The following is an 18,331-nucleotide window of genomic DNA, read 5'->3' on the forward strand; positions in this document are numbered from 1 at the left end:
ATTGACCTGAAACATCAGTGACAAGGTGATTACTTTAGGCAGTAGATCTGTTTTAGTTTCATTAAAAACAGGCAGTAGAACAACTCAGGTATCTATCCTCTATGTCTAGAGATCTTGTGGTTTTCATTACAGTTGCAGTTTTTTTCACCTCAAAAGAGCTTGACAATTAGTGAACCAACAAATTATGGTCAATGAGATACAATGAAAATATATGAAGTTCATATATTTTGTTCTGCGGTATTAGATACATATGATGCACGATCCTCGCAGTAGATAGGCGCTATTTAAGCAATAGCGAAAATCAGACCTGAAAAAAATCAGGCCTGTACGGGATTCGAACCACTGACCTCTGCGATATTAGTCCAGCGCTCTACCAATTGAGCTAAAGGTCAGTGGTTCGAATCCCGTACAGGCCTGATTTTTTTCAGGTCTGATTTTCGCTATTGCTTAAATAGCGCTATCTACTGCGAGGATCGTGCGTCATATGTAAATTATGGTCAATTGACCTCTTCATCCACAATTACCTGATGAAATTCTTCAGGAACAATGGTTACAAAATGAAAATATAGTCTTGAGGTTAACATAACTTCATTTTTAAAGAGAACCTTAGGATTCAAAAACTAGAGAGAAAAATGAACAGCTTGAATTCTTGTCTGTGTTTCTAATAGTAGGCTTACCATCACTTGACAGGAATATACAAATAAAATGCAAAAAATATTGCCATGTCTGTTGTTTTTTTAAATTTTTGTTTCTGTATCCACGAACCACAGGGACACTGAACTATGAGGTTTACACGGAAATCTTACCGTAAAAAAAAAAACGGGGGCAATTTAGAAAATGAACCCTTGATTTAAGGTGTTGTTCCTTCGTAGTCTTCTGAGAGTGGAAAGATGTGCTTCCTGTGTGTTCTGAGGCGACTGGGGCGAATGAGTAATATCCCACAATTCTTTAGTGTTGCACATGCTTGTAAGGAAACAAGATGGCGCTCTTCTGTTCAAGTAAGTTACCCTCGACTTCCCTTTCAAAACCGCCTTAAAACCTATCCGATCTTGTAATTTCTACTTTTGTCACTTAAACGAATAACTACTCTTTGCACACTGTCTTTCCTATTGGGAATTTTGATGAGCTATGTCGAAATTCAAGGTAATGTCATGTTAGTTCTTGCCGGTGTTCTCGTAGTAATAATTTTTGGTAAGTGTGGTGTGAATGAAATGTTGTTTCCGGATGTAATGTTAAGGTGCAGGCACCTTAATTCATGGCGTTCATGGTACCTCGCCGTCATTTTTTCGGTGTGATAGTCTTGTTAAAGCTTGATCGTGCAAAGTGAGCGCTAATTTGATTCTTTCGATTCTGTACCATCAGAAATTTGAGAATCTTCGAAAAAAGTTTATTGAAATTCGATTAACTCTGCTCAGAAGGCTATGATTTCTTCCCACCTATTTGATTGATAACATTTTCTTAGTTCAAATTGCGATCAAGGTTTAACATGGTAATCAGTGCAAGTAAGAAAGCATCTTCATGAAATATTATGATTATTTTATCGTCATATCCTTCAATTTGGCGGTTGGATATGTGTAACATGCATGGACTCTAAGTAGCTTCAAAAAAGGTAAACAAAGTTGTGGGTTGAAATACTGTAGATGGCTCTATTTGTCTTCACAATCTTCATTTCACAAAGACTGGCAGTCTTGTTGAAGTCAAGTAAGTGAAATAAATATTGTATGAATTTGTCCAATTCACAGTCAGCAATGAAGTCCCTGAGCACCCATGTGTCTCACCTTCTTCAAACTGTGTGTTTGAGAGGAGGCTTATTGAAAAGTATATTGCCGAAAATGGAACTGACCCAATAAGCGGTGAACAGCTTTCAGAGGAGCAGCTTATTGACATCAAAGGTAATTTATAACATGAAAAGTCAATACTCTTTCTTTTTTATTTATTTATTTATTTATTTATTTTTTGTCAATACTCTTTCTTACCCAGTACCCTTCATTTATGTAGGTTATTTTTCAAGAATTTAGTTTAACTAAGGCCTTTTTGCTCTTAAAGGCTCATTTCCATCCGAGATCCTTTGCAGTCGTTTGTTTTTGTTTTGGAATCGCGCTATTGTTAAATGGCGAACTCTGCTTGTCATTCACAAACACTATTAAAAAGAAAAACAAAGATTTGGTGAAGAACACAGTAAACAAATTTGCAGCTAAATATTTGAGACTGAAAAATCATAAATCAAGTCTGTGTATAAAACTCGTACAAAGCTTACCTGATGTTGAAGGAAATTGTTCGGCTTCAACACCAAATAAAATATAAACAAATAACCAATATTGGCCAAAACTGATTTACTTTACACATTTCAATTATAGAATAATGACTTGTACAACTGAGATCGCTTACATACATATCTCAGAATCTCAAGTAAAAATCAGTCAAATAATTATTCTCACCTCGAAAAATTCTCCCCTGAGTCTCTGGTTCCATTGTAGGAACAATGCAATAACATTTCTGCAAAAGCACTGTCTGTAGTGTTACCGAAACCCATGGTTGTTTTCCTTGCCCTCCATAAATCATACACAGACTCGCGAAGTCAAATAACCTTTGCCGAGCCAAGCAGACTCGGCCTTCCTCTAGACCGCTTCTTTGGCGGCATCAACTTTTCAAATGACATTTTTCACCGTCATGCATGTAAGAATTAAAAACTATTTACTGATATAGATACGTTAGTTTGTTGTTTGCACATGATCCAAGGTGGAACTTTGAAAGCCCTAATTAGTAAGATGGAAGAAGATATCAAAGCAATTCCGCAACTACGAGGAAAATAGCATATTTTTCATATATGAAAAATGATCCGGGCGCGCAAGGCATCTCGGTTGGAAATGGGCCTTTAATATGAAAGAACCTTACTAACTCAAACCCTGCTGACCCAATATGCATATTCTCCTAACTGTTGTCAATACATTTCCCATGGAAATGTTAAGGAGAATCTGTTTAACAATCAGGAGGTTCTTAAGTTGGTGATTATTTCCTTTATTCTCTTGACCTTAATTATTGATTCAGCTATGATGCTGTATAGATAATTAAGATGTCAATCTTTTAGAGGTCTTTAAGGGTTCAATCAAATATCCCTCTTAGTTGAGGTGTAAAACCATTTCATGGAGGAACATATTTTCATTCATTTAACATCCACTTTTGTGATCTCATTCTATGAAGAACCACTTAGCTTTGATTCTATTATAGAGTGCCTTTTTTAACTAAGCTGTGAGAATACTTGTGTTATGATGATTTGATTCAAAAGGATACCAATTTTGAATTTTAAAGTATACTTTATTATTTTGTCTTGTTTACCTTTCAATTTTTGTTTTAGTCAATCCATTGATCAAACCCAGGCCACCATCAGCAACAAGTATTCCAGCTATCCTGAAAGCACTACAGGATGAGTGGGTAAGGAAGGAAACTTTTCAAAAAAATGCCGTACACTTCATGGGATAATGGTCAGAGGTGGTGATCACCAATATGGTATATTGATCAGATGTGATAATCACCTGTGTCAGGTGTGCCATCAGGTCTGCCAGAGGATCACTTCTTTTATCAAAATCTGCAATAGATGCTGACACTGTTAAAGTAATAAGTTTAATTTTAAGGAGCTGATAATGCTATATGAAATATTGAAATTTCGATCTACATCTCAGGGCTCGACACTAATGGTAGCCAACTAGCCACAGACCAGTAGAAATTTAGTTTTGGCTTGTGGCTTTTGATTTCCACCAGCTAGATTGGCTGGTAAGCGAACTGAAATTGTTGTAACATCTAAGTTGTCATTAACCACTTGGCTAGTAAGTTGAAAAGTTAGTGTCGAGCCCTGGATCTCAAACATACTGTTTAAGTCAATACTTAAACATTACCAAAAGAAAAAAAAGCCTTGTCTTTATCCCTAAGATTACACTCCAAATTTATTAATTTTTTTTGTCTCTAGGATGCCTGCATGTTGCACAGTTTTACATTACGACAACAACTTCAGACTGCTCGCCAAGGTAAGTATTACTTTATACTTCTACACTATGATGAGTATGGGAAAAGAGGAGCACTTTGTTAGTGGTTAGAATATCGTGACCTGTCATTTCTCAGAATGAACCTTGTATGACTCTTAGAATTGCAGATAACTTTTTCATCAACATGAATTTTTTTATGTTTGTTTTAGAGTTGTCTCATGCTCTATACCAGCATGATGCTGCTTGCCGCGTCATCGCTCGATTAACAAAGGAGGTGACTGCTGCTCGTGAAGGTATTTTGACCATTGATTTATCTGCCAATTATCAAAAACATGTAAATATATTAATACTAATTCTGCTACTTTTGTTTCTAGCTTTGGCAACTCTCAAACCACAAGCTGGTATGGCTGTGGTTGTTCCCTCTGCTGTTCCTGTGCAGGTATTGTAGAAAATGACAGTCACTATGTTAAAGATTTTTCAATACTTTTTCTCACACACAACTGGGAGCCATCCGACCAAGCCGAGCCAAGCCGACCATGCAGCCCGACCTTTATTATATCAACACGATGAACCATTAGGGTTATAACACAAACAAAACAGCTGAAACTGAGCCTAGATACAGAAGACTGACATGCACGAATAACTGGAACTAAGGCCCTACTTAAAATCCTATTTCCCTAAAAACATATGGAGGGTGGGTGGGTGGGGAAGGTCAGGCAATGGCAGAAGGCAACAAAACAACTGAACTGAACCTTGATATGCCATGTGACCTGGAGACCCCCACACATTTGAACCCATTCTCCCAGCTGTGTGTGAGAAAAATGTTTTCCGCTCCTTTCATCCCTCATCCAATGGTAAACCACACTTTTCCTTGGAAATGCATTTTACAAACACGTCTCTTTAAAACTTTAAAACATATTTGGCATTTTGTTTTAGATGGATGAAGCGATGGATGTGTCTGCCCAGGTAAGGAAAGCCTTAATGTTTAAGAAATGTAAGCATGGAATCTCTTTTTATTGCTAAGATGTTTATCTCTTAACCCTTCAACTCCCAAGATCTTGTTGTTAATTCTCCTTTCTAGCTTCTACACATTTCCTTAGAAATCAGTTACAAGAATTTGTGTTACATCAAGTTTAGCAACTTCTACTTGATAAGTTTGAGTATTCTCATTACCTGTTTGCTGGATGATGGATGGATACTACAGAGAAATGTTACATGTTAATCACTTGTGGAAGTTATTGTGCTAAGAGAGGCTTTTTCCAAAAGAAAAATGCACAAACTATTTTGTTCATTTAGCTAAAGCTTAGAATTTTTCCTTTTCAGCCTGGTGAAGAAGAAGGAATGACGGAAGAAGTCCTGCAGAAAGTAAGTGAAATGTTTTACTTGGATGATATTTTTCAGGCCTTATAAAAAGAGAGGTTAAAGAATTTGGTGGGTGATTGACAACATTTGTTCTCACAGTAAGTTGGTCATTTGTGAAGATATCAAAAGCAACAAAAGCTCTTTGTATAAACTTGTGTCTGCTAGGTGTTAACAGGATTGCATGATTATATTTTGAGTATATTATTATCCTAATCTTTAGCTTTGCAATGGAAAAGGTCTCAAAACCATTACCACCCAGAGCATTACAAAGTGACAACATAAATTTTGTGCTATTGTTCTCACTTTAGTTACAAGACAAGGCTACCCTCCTCACAGCTGAGCGTAAGAAGGTGGGTATAAGTTACATACTTTGTAATTGCCCCAACAATCATAAGACTACTAATGGAGACATAGTTAGTGAAGTTGCTATCTAATGGCTATGGTGTTTTCTCCTTTATCCTATTCAGAGAGGCAAGAAGGTTCCAGAATACTTGAGTACAGCAGAGGAGATACAATCTTACAAACCAATTTCCTCACATGCAGTAAGTTGGCATTCAAAGTGAAACTAGAATGAAAGAACAGGAAAATAGAAGGACAGTGTGCTTGAACAAATTTAACAATTTGAGCATTTTCAAATGAATCTCTCAAAGCCAAAATCTTTTAATAATTATAACAGCTAATCAGGACAAATAAGAACTATGGTAAATACTGGTAATACAGAAAGCCCAGAATTCAAAGCTTGCCTCAACTATGGAGAAATTTCAGAATTGTTTTTAAACTGGTTTCCATTGAATTCAACAGTGACAGTTTTATGAACCAATCAGTGACAAAATAATTGAAAAATTTTCTCATGGTGAATCTTCTGGACAGCCCATTGACTTTAGCCTAATGCTTGCTACTCACTATAGTCATTGGAAAAAGGCATGTAGTTAGTGATTTGTTGTTTTTAACAATATTGCTTCAATATGAATTTCTAGGGCTTACACAGTGCAAGCAATCCTGGAATCTTAGCTCTTGATTTATTTGCTGCAGATACATCCAGAGTTATCACAGGTTTGTACTCAATTTTTCCATTACTAATATGGCGTGACACAAGTGCTGTCCAATACCTAAGAGCTAGTGAAAACTCTCATCTGGCTGTCATGTTTTTTTATTGCAAGTTGAGAGACAAGCAAGCAGGATTTGTTGAGACTGTGTAATTGTCAGGAGTGTTTCTTGTAACTAAAGGCACTATCAGTTCTTCATTTATTGACAAAGATGATTTTTATTTTCATTTCTTGAGCAGCATAATAAGCTTTCCTCAGAGCACCAGGATAGTAAACCTTAGTAATAGCTCTCTGGGAGGCCAAGCTGATTATTATAATTTTGGCTTACTCTGTCCTAAGTCCTGATTAACAAATCAATAGTGGTTTAGTGGGGGCTGTACTCTTATCGACAACAATATTGGTCACTAAAGTGGTCAAATTGACCACTGTTTTGAGAATTATCATTGTTGATAAGAGTACAGACCAAGCTAAACCACTGTCAATTTGTTTTTTACTAAATGAAATGACTCTTTCAGTGCATGATATGTTGATGCAAGCAACGTTGTCTTTATCCTTATCAACAATGGCAAATTTGCCAATCAGATCGACAATATGTTGATAATGTAAGGGTTAGTTTTATATTGATAACTTCTAGGATTGACAACAGATGATGAAAGTGCAGATCTCAGGTTTTACACAGCTAAGGCAGCTGTTAACGAGTGTGTCTCTACTTTCTGTTTCATCAGGTGGCCTGGACAAAAATGCAGTGGTGTTCTATCGTGACTCAGAACAGGTAAAATTTGAAATCTGTTTAGTTTTAACTATGACTTGAACATAAAAAATTAAACAACCCTTTGTAAAACAACCTGAAACTACAACCACTTTATTGATCTCCAACTATGTTGCATCCAAATGTGTAGGACTCATTCCAAGTATGACACTAACAATCTTACTCTTTCAATTACTTTTTGTTGTTTAGGTCATTGCCACTCTCAAAGGCCATACAAAGAAGGTTACAAATGTTGTGTATCATCCACATGAGGTGAGATAAGTGTTTGCCAGTCAGTTTCATGAAAATGCAGAGTGCTGAATATCTATCTTTGATGTCCTTTATAAGAATTAAAGGCTAAATTTTGGTTAGGTGCCATCATTTTGCCTTCTTTACCTTGAAAATCTTAATCAATTCCCCAAAGAATAGCTTTGCTCTTGTGCAAAATTTTTACCCAATGTTTGGGCTAGACCTGGCCCAAGATCTTGCCACAGTCTTTGACCTTTGCTATTACACAAGAACCTTAACTCTTACTATGCCTCCTTATACCTTGGAGTAACTGTATGAGGAAGTACCTGTTAGCCCTCAAAATCTGTTAAAATTGATTAAGTGTGAAGGTGTACTCTGATCGTCCGGGTGAGTGTAGTCCTGAGAAGGACTGTTGTCGGTGGTAGTGACTGACGTTTCGACAACCTGTGCGGAAATCATTATCAGAGTCAAGTGAATGATTGTTGTCAGTAGAATGTTCTTATTCCAGTTCTTGTGAAATGATTGGAATAAGAACATTCTTTTGACAACAGTCATTCACTCGACTCTGATGATGACTTCCGCACAGGTTGTCGAAACGTCAGTCACTACCACCATCAACAGTCCTTCTCAGGACTACACTCACCCAGATGATCAGAGTACACCTTCACATGTTACCCCCGGGTTCAAGCCATTTACTGCAAAATTGATTAAATACCAAAGAAACAACAACAAATTCAGTTCAACAAAAAAAATTCCCAAAATAGCTTTATTTCGTATGCATAACCAATATATTGTGTCAGATGTTTTGTACACTATGCAAGAATAAAAATGATATCAATATTTTTTCAGGATCTTGGTTTCACTGGATCAGCAGATGCGACCATCAGGGTGTGGTCCATTCCACAGGCTTCTTGTTTACACACAGTTAAGGTACTTTTGACGTGAATAGACTTTTTTTTGTTTGAAAGGTTTTCTTCTCAAGAAAAAAGTAATCCCTTCAACTGTAAGTGTCAAAAATCTCGTGATAATAGTATTCTCAATGAAATTTTCCCCAACATGTTTCTTATAACCCTTTTTGCAAAAACCAGTCTCATTAAAACAATTATTATACTTTAAATGCTCATATCTGTGTATTCTGCTATTTCAGGCTCATGATCAAGCTGTTACTGGGCTAAGTCTCCATGCAACAGGTATCTTTCATTTGTTGCTTGACTTTTGCCTCCTTTTTTCTGTTAGATTAAGAATTCATACATGATTTTTCAGTATATTTAGCAGATTAGCTGTAGCAGGCCTGAGTTACTTCTTCATCCTGACTAAAAAACATCTAGGAATATTCTCCCTTGGTCATTGTCGATTGTTGAAGACCAAGTTAAATACCTTTGATCATTGGGAATCGATGCTGCTTTCATTGTGGAAAACAAAACCAAAGATTAAAGGAAATATTGGATGGAAAGGGCGGGTTTACTTTATGGTAAATGTCAGCTTAGTACAGGGTTATCTACCCACATCTAATAAACAAAAGTTTCCACGCTTAGCTTTTCTTTTTTTTTTTTTTTTTTTTTTTTTTTCAGGCGAAGATTAGATTAGATTTTGGCGCGCACAGAAAGCTGTGTAAGCGCCAGTTGCTCGACATACCTGCGTGGCCCGTGTGACGAAATAGCTTCACGGGATTGAAAAAGTTTCAGTTACAGCAAATTATACAAAAAAACGCTACACTGGTAGAAAGATTTAAGCTTACATCTCATCTAACGTTTCTAGCGACATATCAATGCTTGCAACCATTATGTTTTATGCGAACCTAGCAAACTTTTAAACACGTTCTCTTGTGATACCTGCGAAAGTTTTCAGTATAATTTCCGTTAAGATTTTCGCAGACAATCTGATCGATTTCTCTTTCATTGTGTGCTGAGACTGAAACTTTTCACCTCGGGCAAAGCTTCGTCGCACGGCCCAAACAAACAGCGAGCAACAGAGCTTGCTGTATATGTGCGTGTTAAAACACACGAAAGGACTCCAAAGCACACTTCACTCTGATTGGGCAGAAAAAAACAGATTTTCTGGCACCAGTCAGATGCCAGAACGACTGCGACCGTTTGGAACTAGTCTTGTAAGACAATGTCCCCAGGGGCTCTTCTGCCCTTAACTTGAAATCGACTCACAGCCCCTGGGTCTCCGAGGATGAGTCTACACAAACCAAGTAATCAACCCAACTTGGTTACAAGATCTCAGAAGCTCAGTTTGTAAAGCATCCCTTCCTAACCCAGATTTCTTTCTTTGTCTCATGGTTGCAACAAATGTTGTACTTTTTAGAAAACTGCATTCACTTGAAGTACGAATAGTTTTAAAAAATGCTTTGATGTTATCACCAATGTACCTTATTCCCTTCTTCAGGTGACTACCTCCTTAGCTGCTCAACAGATCAGTATTGGGCTTTCTCTGATCTTCAAACTGGCCGTGTTCTTACCAGGTGTTTATCAGATCCTAACATCAATCAAGGTAATCACAGCCATTTTTCCATTTTTTTTTATAATGGAGTTCTAGTACTAATTAATGGGGTACTTGGAGAAATCTGTTTGGAACTTCCCATAAACTTTTCCTATGAGTAATTATTGTTTTGTTTTTTTCTAATGTCTTCAGGATTGACATGTGCTCAGTTTCATCCTGACGGTCTTATTTTTGGTACTGGAACCACCGATAGGTTTGTGATAAATGTCTCATTTCTTCTTTCATTATTTATGTATTGTCAGCAAAATAGGTTAGGAGAATACTGGGCTTGACACTAACTTTTCAACTCACTAGCCAAGTGGCAAGTGACATCTTAGATGTTACAACAATTTGAGTTTGTTTACTAGCCAAACTGGCTAGAGTGGAAATCAAAAATCACTGGCCAAAACTGAATTTCTACTAGTCTGTGGCTAGTGGGCTATCGTTAGTGTTGAGCCCTGAGAACAAGTGAAATATAAACCCTTTAACTCTCAAGATCTGATTGTAAATTCTCCCCTCTAGCTGCCACACATTTGCTTGTAAATAAGTTACAAGAATTAAGTGTTAGATCAAGGTAACAACCTCTACCTGATAAGTTTGAGTATTCTCATTACCTGTTTGTGGGATAATCTATGGATATTATAGGGAGAAGTTACATGTTAATCACTTGTGGGAGTTAGAGGGTTAAGGGAAATTCAAAGGAGAATGTACATATGAGGTCAGGGAGAAGTAATCATGACAACTTTCTTTTCTTAGTTGTAAAGCAGCAAAGCCAAAGTTCTGGCCACTGTTTTTGTTGCAATATTTGCTAACTTTTTGTTGCCTTCTGTTGACAGTGTGATAAAGATCTGGGATCTCAAGGAAGGTGCTAATGTAGCTAAATTTCCAGGACATTCTGGTCCAATTACTGATATTTCCTTCTCTGAAAATGGGTAAGTATTCAAAATTTTGTTTTTATTGTTCGTCTTTAGTTTTGTCATGACATTCGTTTTTGAGCTGTCTTCTTGATTGTTTTAACCGCTGACTTTTATCTTGCAGTTACTATCTAGCTACCTCTGCCGACGATTCAGTTGTAAAACTGTGGGATTTGCGCAAACTGAAAAACTTCAAAACCATCACGCTTGAAGATAGATTTGAGGTAGGAAGGGAGTTAAATGCAGTTAGGCCACATTTTATTTGTCAGAAAGGGCCAAAAATTGGACCATCCTCGTCGTAACGGAACACGGAAAAGATCATTGATGAGAACTGATTGAACCAGTTCTGGGCCCAGTTGTATAAATAATTGTAATTGAACTGACTGGAGTGTAATTTGTACAGGTAATCACATGATTTCGAGTACAATTTGGAATAAATAAGCACGAGTAAATTTTTTCAAAGACTAACAAAATTGCATGAGCCCGTAGGGCGAGTGCAATTTGTGGTCTTTGAAAAAATTTGCAAGTGCTTATTTATTCCAAATTGCACGAGAAAATCATGTGATTATCTATTAATAATATACATGAAAAATACGAGGTAGCTTCTCATAACTACGCTGAAGAAAAGCGCGCGCATCACGTGCAAAAATAATTTATTCAAACCCTACAAGTGACATTGAGCTTGACATTGACATTGACCAATCATTCTGACCAATCAGAGTGTCTGGTTTGTTTCTTTCTTTGCACTGAATTAACTCTTTTCTGCACTGAATTAACTCTCTGCTGCACTGAATTAACTGAAAACTGCATTCATCTTAACCAATCAGAACTGAGAAATTTTTTCATGTATATTATTAGGGCTGAAATCATACGCGTGATTTCAAAATCGAACGAGCGCGCAGCGCGAGTTTGATTTTAAATCACAAGTATGATTTCAGACCAAAATTGCACGACACGAGGTTCAATTACAACTTTATTACATCCAGTTTGAAATCGCCCAAATACAGGACTCGGTCAACTCAAATATTTTATTGATGCAGTACTGAGCCAGTTTTTAAATAAAAAGCGGAACCGGAAATGCTTTTACATCTTATTTTGTATGCAAAACAGAAAGACTTTGACGTCATGTGTCAAAAACTCAGTCAAGCGTAAAATGATGCGATTTAGAGCAAAAAATGGTGCGACTCGTGAATAAATCGCACCAATTAGAGCCAATCAGATTGCAGGGACCACCAGTGATTTCAAAATGGAGGTAATAAAGGGCGGATAACACTACCCAACAGATAACTCGATATCCAGTGGATAAGTGATGGCAAAACATATTGCACTATCCACCAGCGGATAGTGGATAGCGTAATCCAACCTACCAACAACCGGGGCCCGGATAATCTGGTCCTGAAAAAGGGCAGTCATTTGTCACTTTTCTTGTGTAGAATACTCAAGAAGTGTGTTGGGGTTTTTAGTGCCTATTGATATAGACGACGGAGATATTGATAACACGTGGAACGGTAAAACACACTGGACCGAACACAAGCAAGAATCAGGCGAATGAGGAGCGCCGGGACTATGTTCTTCTTGTGCAAGGAAAAAACTACGATCGGTTCCTCAGGGAAAACTGGGTGACGTTTTTGTTGTCTCCCGTGAAACAATCCAACCTGAGTGAGACAGCTAAGATTGATAAAACCTAATAAAAACTGAGTATTTATTAAATTTCTGCGAAAGGGATTGATTCTTTGACAAAATTTAACAAACCAGCCTGGACCTTGATATTTCGACTGATGAATGATACGAAATATGTCATATGCATCCGATACATTATCATGCCCGTGATTTTCCCTTCTTGAAGTGATGTTTTTGTCTTTATTTTGCAGGTTAAAACGCTCAGTTTTGATCAGAGTGGTACATATTTAGCCGTGGGTGGTTCCGAAGTCCAGTAAGTCAGATATACAAAACCTTAAAATTTCAACAAATAGAAGCCATGTTGCCGTGCGTCCATTGCGTTGATTTTCTCAACATTGGCCGTGGGCAACCAATTTCGTTTTTGTTTATATATTTAACAAATGATAAACACCATAGCGTACACTATTGAGTTATGGATGCACGCGGGAGGTTGCTAAGCACGACAGAAGCGTTAGAGTCGCACGAGACGATAGCCTTTTGAGTGCTTCGCAAACCTCCCAAGTGCATCCATAACTCAATTGTGTACGCTGCGGTGTTAACCATTTGCTTTATAACATAGAAAACAATTTCTTGCGAAACATTTGCTTACTTGGAAAAATTTACTCACATCAACAGCGTACACCCACGAAACACTGAATTGACCAATCAGAGCGCGCGCTTTACGTGATTTATGTTATTATGTTTTTTTTTTTAGGGTCTACCTCGTCAAACAATGGGAGATGATAAAGTCATTTGCAGGTAAATTTTCCGTGTGTATCCCTTTCAATTACTGTAAAAGGATAGGTAAAACGACAAGTAAAAAAGCCTGTTATTTCAGGTTCTATCGTGGCCTTTCAATCATAATTCTGGCTTGACCAGTGTATGATCCATTCTGTCCAATCTGGGTAAGACGAAAGGGTGTAAGTTTTTAAATAAACTGTGGTGCCGCGTCGGTGGGAGTGTAACAAAATAATTTGGTTTTAACAACGAAGTTGATAATGTTAATTGACCACCTTAGAGAGTTTCTTTGGCTCACTATTTGAATGATAGCCCTTTCTCTGACAACAACAACAACAACAACATTGACTTTATTTTTTAAAATTAAAGAAATAAAGGCCTTTGTAGTAAAAGTCAAACTTTTTAGAGGAACGATGCATGTAAATTAAGAAAAGAAGCGGACCAAGTACAGAACCTTGAGGGACTCTACACACTATTCTCTCTTTGCTAGAGACAATAGAACCGATTTGGGTTGATTGCATCCTGACAGACAAGTATGACGAGAACCAGTCAGTAATCAATCCATAATGGTGTAATTTATGCAACAAAATCGAATAATCAACCGTGTCGAAGGCCGTTTTCAAGTCAATGAAAATGCCACAGGAATATAATTTTTTATCAGTGTTGTTTTGAATTTTATTTAGAATATCCAGAATTGCATGTTGAGTTGAGCAGTTCTCTCTAAATCCATATTGCGATGTGAAAAATATATCATTCTTATTTACAAAAGATTTTAGGCGTTTGTACATTAGTTTTGTACATTAGTTTGTACATTAGTTTTTCTGACGGTTCGTGTAAACGGCTTCTAGCGGGGAAAACGCGCGTGCAGTGACTGACAAGGAGCTGGCATTAGTTTTGCATCTAATTGGTTGAGGGGGTGGCAACGAGTTTTCATAGCCAATCACAGAGCGGAGAAAATCATCTTGTTTCCCATTGGCTCTTTGTGATATTTTCCCTTGTTCTGGGTGGCCGTTTTGATGGTTTTGCTTTTGCTTTTCAGAAGCAAACATTCAAAGAACTCCATCTATATTTGAGGTGGTCGTAATATTCTCTCTTTTTTTTTTTTTTTTTTTTTTTCTTATTTTACAGAACACTCGGATGTGACGACAGGAGTGAAATTCGGCAAACACGCCTCATTTATCGCCTCTGTTGGTCTTGACCGTCATCTCAAGTTCTACTCGCGCTAGAGCAAGGAATAAGCTAACTTAGTCCCACGTTTACTGACAATTACTTGTACTACTTTTTTATATTTCTTGTACGTTGTACGTCAAGATGGTAAAGTTTTGAGACTCTTTCTTATTTTACGCCTTATTTTTGAGGTAATCTCTCTCAGTTATTTATGATTTTTCTCTTTTTCGAGAATCAAAGGGGGATCTGGAAATAACCAAGCCTGAGTAGCGTCTGTTTTTTGTTCACCAGAATATTCAGGTTACATGCAAGTTGCTTGAAACGTGAGAGATCCCAATTATATTAGGACACCAACGACTAAGAACGTGGTGAAACAATAGAAAGTGGAAGTTCAGCTCGTGCGTTTTGAAAACTTTGTGTATTTTCAATCTTGACTCAGTTACTGGCTCCCTGGGGTACTTTCTGTCCTCTGACGGGCCGTTGGGATTACTTTGGTGTTTCTCTTACGACACATTATCGAAATGCACTCTAATGCTAGAAGAGGGAGCCAGTTTCTTAGGTTCATCCTCTTGTTTCACTTATAAAAAGAGAGATTACAAGAGACTGTGGTAGCTTTAGTTTAGTTTAAAGGGAACAAGGACACATATTTGAATTACAGTAATCACCCACAAACAAGAATCTTGGGGATTAGGAACCTGCACTCTCTAATTTAGCATTTGGAATATGAGAACCTGTTTCGCTCGGAAAAGAGAAACAGATTCTTATATTGATGGAGTAACTTAATTGTCGTGATCGTACAAGTCTGCCTCTTTGAGAGAGCTGCCTACGTGTTTGCTTTTGTTTTTGTTTGTTTGGGTTTTCTTTTGGTGCTTCTTGTGATTATTTGACAGAGCCTGCAAACATAAGTGGCGCACATTGACCGCTTTTTTTTTCGGCCTTCGTCATTTCTGTTTCATATTAACGCCAGGCGCGAACCTGCCCATAGGCATTACCTGTTATCGTAGTGACAATGTTGAAATTGTATGCGTGAAGTCCGTTAGTTTGAGTTTGCGATGATAAACTTTAGCAAAACTCCTTTGGTGTCTCGGGAAACTTTGATTGAGTTTCCTTTAACTTTGTATAAAGGTCAAACTTTTGTAAACTTTTAGCTAGTTTTAACAATCAATAAAAAAGGAAAATGACATTCACCTTTTTTGGTAAATCCTTTCTTGCACATTTCATTTGCTTACTAGAGTCAAATCAGCTATCCAGGGGGGAGGTGTACGAAACATGTGCACAATTGAGGGAAGACAAGGTTGAAGTTCTGCTGATATCGTCTACAAAGCCAGTCGAGTTAAATGTTACGAGGAATCTGAGAGTTAAAATTCAAAGCGTTCCCATGGCTAAGAAAAAGTGTGTGCATCAGGTATGCACCACGTGACCATAAGAAAAGAGGAATTAGTTCAAGGGGAGCTGATGACGTCACTTAGACATCGTCGCGCGCAATCTGGCACCAAGTCCCACCCTTAGCGCCAAAACCTGTAACAACAACTGCCCAGTGCTATGGCACGGCATCATTTTCAACCAATCTAAAGACGTACGAGTTTGATCAAAGCGTCAGATTCTATTTCTGCTTACATTATTTCTTTCCAACATCTGATGGAATATGCCAAAGATCAAAGAGAAGCAAAGAACAACATCTTTTTTGTATACTTCCAGAAAACAAGTTAAGTCTGTAATGGGACTCCTGGTTATGACCGTCTCTGAATTAATGGTATCCTCAGTTCCTTGCAGTCTCCGGTATGTATAGTCTCCCTCGCAGCCGTTTTTTTTTGGATGTCACGCAACGCTCCCCCAAAAGAACGGCTGCTGACAACCGAACTGCATTCCTTTCTCATTGTCCTTGCGGTTTGGTCGCGGTCTATTGAACAGACCAATCACATACCAGAAAATCTGAATGACGTAAGGTTTCACGCGAAAATGTGGTTGTGGCAGACGATCCAGCTATAATGTCGGGAGAAACACTGAAGAAATTTGTCGATGAGAGCTCGAAATGTTTCATATGTTCATCGTTGTGCCCTGGTAAAGATAGAGTATATATTTTTGGGAAAACTTCTCACAATTTGGTTAAAACTATAGAATCTACGCTTATCATAGACGTCAACTGCTACGCCAACGACACGAACGCTAGATTGTTTGAGCGGTTGTTAAAGTTTCAGTAGAAGAAGCTAAAAACTGAAATGAAACTCTTTATTCGCACTATTTCAAGAGGTTATTACAGATTATAAAAGTCAGAATATATAAGAAACAGTAAATTACATCAATAGTCAAAAGGAAATACAAGACGCCTTTCAATCTAGGCCAAGGGCTAAACGCTTGCTTCGACCTACAGATGGAGATGAGGAGGAAAAAAGCGCGTGCTTGCCGTCAACAAACCGGGCGAAGCTTCGAGAACACAGCATATTAGGTCGGCTAACGTCTCCTACACTACTTGTACTTCTTCATTTGCTAGTCCGCTGCTATCTGGAGCGAACCCGATTAGTTATGTTCGTGGCTTCTTATCACCGGTACAGGAAATCGGCCCGAATTATCGAGTGTTTCCGCACCGTGGTACAACGCGACAACAATAACAATAATATGACCACTTTCATCGGTAACACGGTCAAACACGAGCGGGACTGCTTGATATATTAACGATTTCCCGGATCCTGTAGGCGACTTAACAAAAACATCTTCTTTCTCGACTAAAACTTTTTTAATTGCAAGCTTCTGGTGAGCATTAAGCTCGAGTATTTTGAACTTTGACGACGCTTTGCGAAAAGCTCCTTCAAGCACCGCCATTTGTCTTGTGTTTTCCACACGAGGATCGCGATAGAAAACGATATCTGATTGGACGAGTCTCAAAAGGTGAGTCTGGCGCGAAAAGGTTCCTGAAAATGGAACCCGAGCTGTGATTGGCCAATTCGGAGAAAGGAATGTAGTTCGGTTGTCAGCAGCCGTTCTTTTGGGGGAGCGTAGCGTGACATCCAAAAAAAAACGGCTGCGAGGGAGACTACGGTATGTAAGGACTGCAAGCATTTCTTTGTGTTGTAACAAATAATAGCGACTAACACATTTTTGTAACATGCTCTATTCGAATTCGTTTTTAAAACTGATGAACTGGTGAACCAACAAAAAAAAATTGAAAAAAGAAAACTGAAAGTTATTAGTTAAGAGTTATATGGTTTATTAATAACAAACTTTTCTCGGTTTCTGCCAACATTTCGAGCTAGTAATGACCCGGCAACTCAGAAATTTCCATTCAATTTCTTGAGTTTTAAAATGTTCTTTATAATGAAAGAGTTTGAACTGGTAGTGTCCCTAAATGAAATGTCGAGCCCAAGTTGAAAAAATATCGAGCTGGGTTCCTCTGTTAGAATCTCAACGCATATTACAGTAATCTGAAGAAAAATTTGTTGCCATTGTTTACTCCCAGTTGATGTCTATTCAATCACTCAATTGAGTCGGGTAATGTAAAATAACCAGCGTAAAGATTTTCTTAAACTGACGTTTCGAGAGTTAGTAGTTTAATCGATAACCCATAAGACCTAGATTGTCCAGCATCATCTACAAGTAATTTCTCCCCACATCACGCGTGGATCAAACATGAAAGAAAGGCATGCATGATTACTGACTAAATATAAGCCATAATGGCTAAATATATTCTTCTTGTCAGCACCTTTGCAAATGTATAGAGAACAGTATGGAGAATATGCATATTGATGTTAGATTACCGGTTAGGGTGTAAAAGGTTTTTTAAGGAATAGAAATAAACTACTTCTTAATACACCGTGTACAACAGCTGTTGCTCTAAGTTATTTGGCTGTCAAAGTTTTTTAGTTTAGGAATTAATGGCTGTCATAGTTTTTATCAGCGGATGTCCTATCAAAGAACTAATTATTGCCATTAAGAACAATTTAAGTGTCCAGGTGTTCCCAGAAATGTTATGAAAACCTCCATTCATTT

At 37.7% G+C, this 18,331-nt stretch overlaps 1 protein-coding gene across 1 annotated transcript; it reads left to right on the top strand.

The window, feature by feature from the left end:
* The first annotated feature begins 854 nt into the window (after positions 1 to 854).
* On the top strand, positions 855 to 15,534 carry LOC111322663 (pre-mRNA-processing factor 19). Its single transcript, XM_022925801.2, has 22 exons — positions 855 to 998; positions 1,743 to 1,892; positions 3,356 to 3,432; positions 3,965 to 4,022; positions 4,190 to 4,273; positions 4,355 to 4,419; positions 4,917 to 4,946; positions 5,304 to 5,345; positions 5,651 to 5,692; positions 5,810 to 5,884; positions 6,320 to 6,395; positions 7,114 to 7,160; positions 7,347 to 7,409; positions 8,235 to 8,315; positions 8,533 to 8,575; positions 9,777 to 9,881; positions 10,023 to 10,083; positions 10,706 to 10,801; positions 10,908 to 11,007; positions 12,655 to 12,716; positions 13,158 to 13,201; positions 14,309 to 15,534. The coding sequence occupies exons 1-22, from the start codon at positions 980 to 982 to the stop codon at positions 14,404 to 14,406; spliced, it is 1,518 nt and encodes a 505-aa protein (XP_022781536.1). The 5' UTR covers positions 855 to 979; the 3' UTR covers positions 14,407 to 15,534.
* Positions 15,535 to 18,331: the final 2,797 nt, after the last annotated feature.

The sequence above is a fragment of the Stylophora pistillata genome, chromosome 13, assembly GCF_964205215.1.
Source record: "Stylophora pistillata chromosome 13, jaStyPist1.2, whole genome shotgun sequence".
Taxonomy (NCBI): domain Eukaryota; kingdom Metazoa; phylum Cnidaria; class Anthozoa; order Scleractinia; family Pocilloporidae; genus Stylophora; species Stylophora pistillata.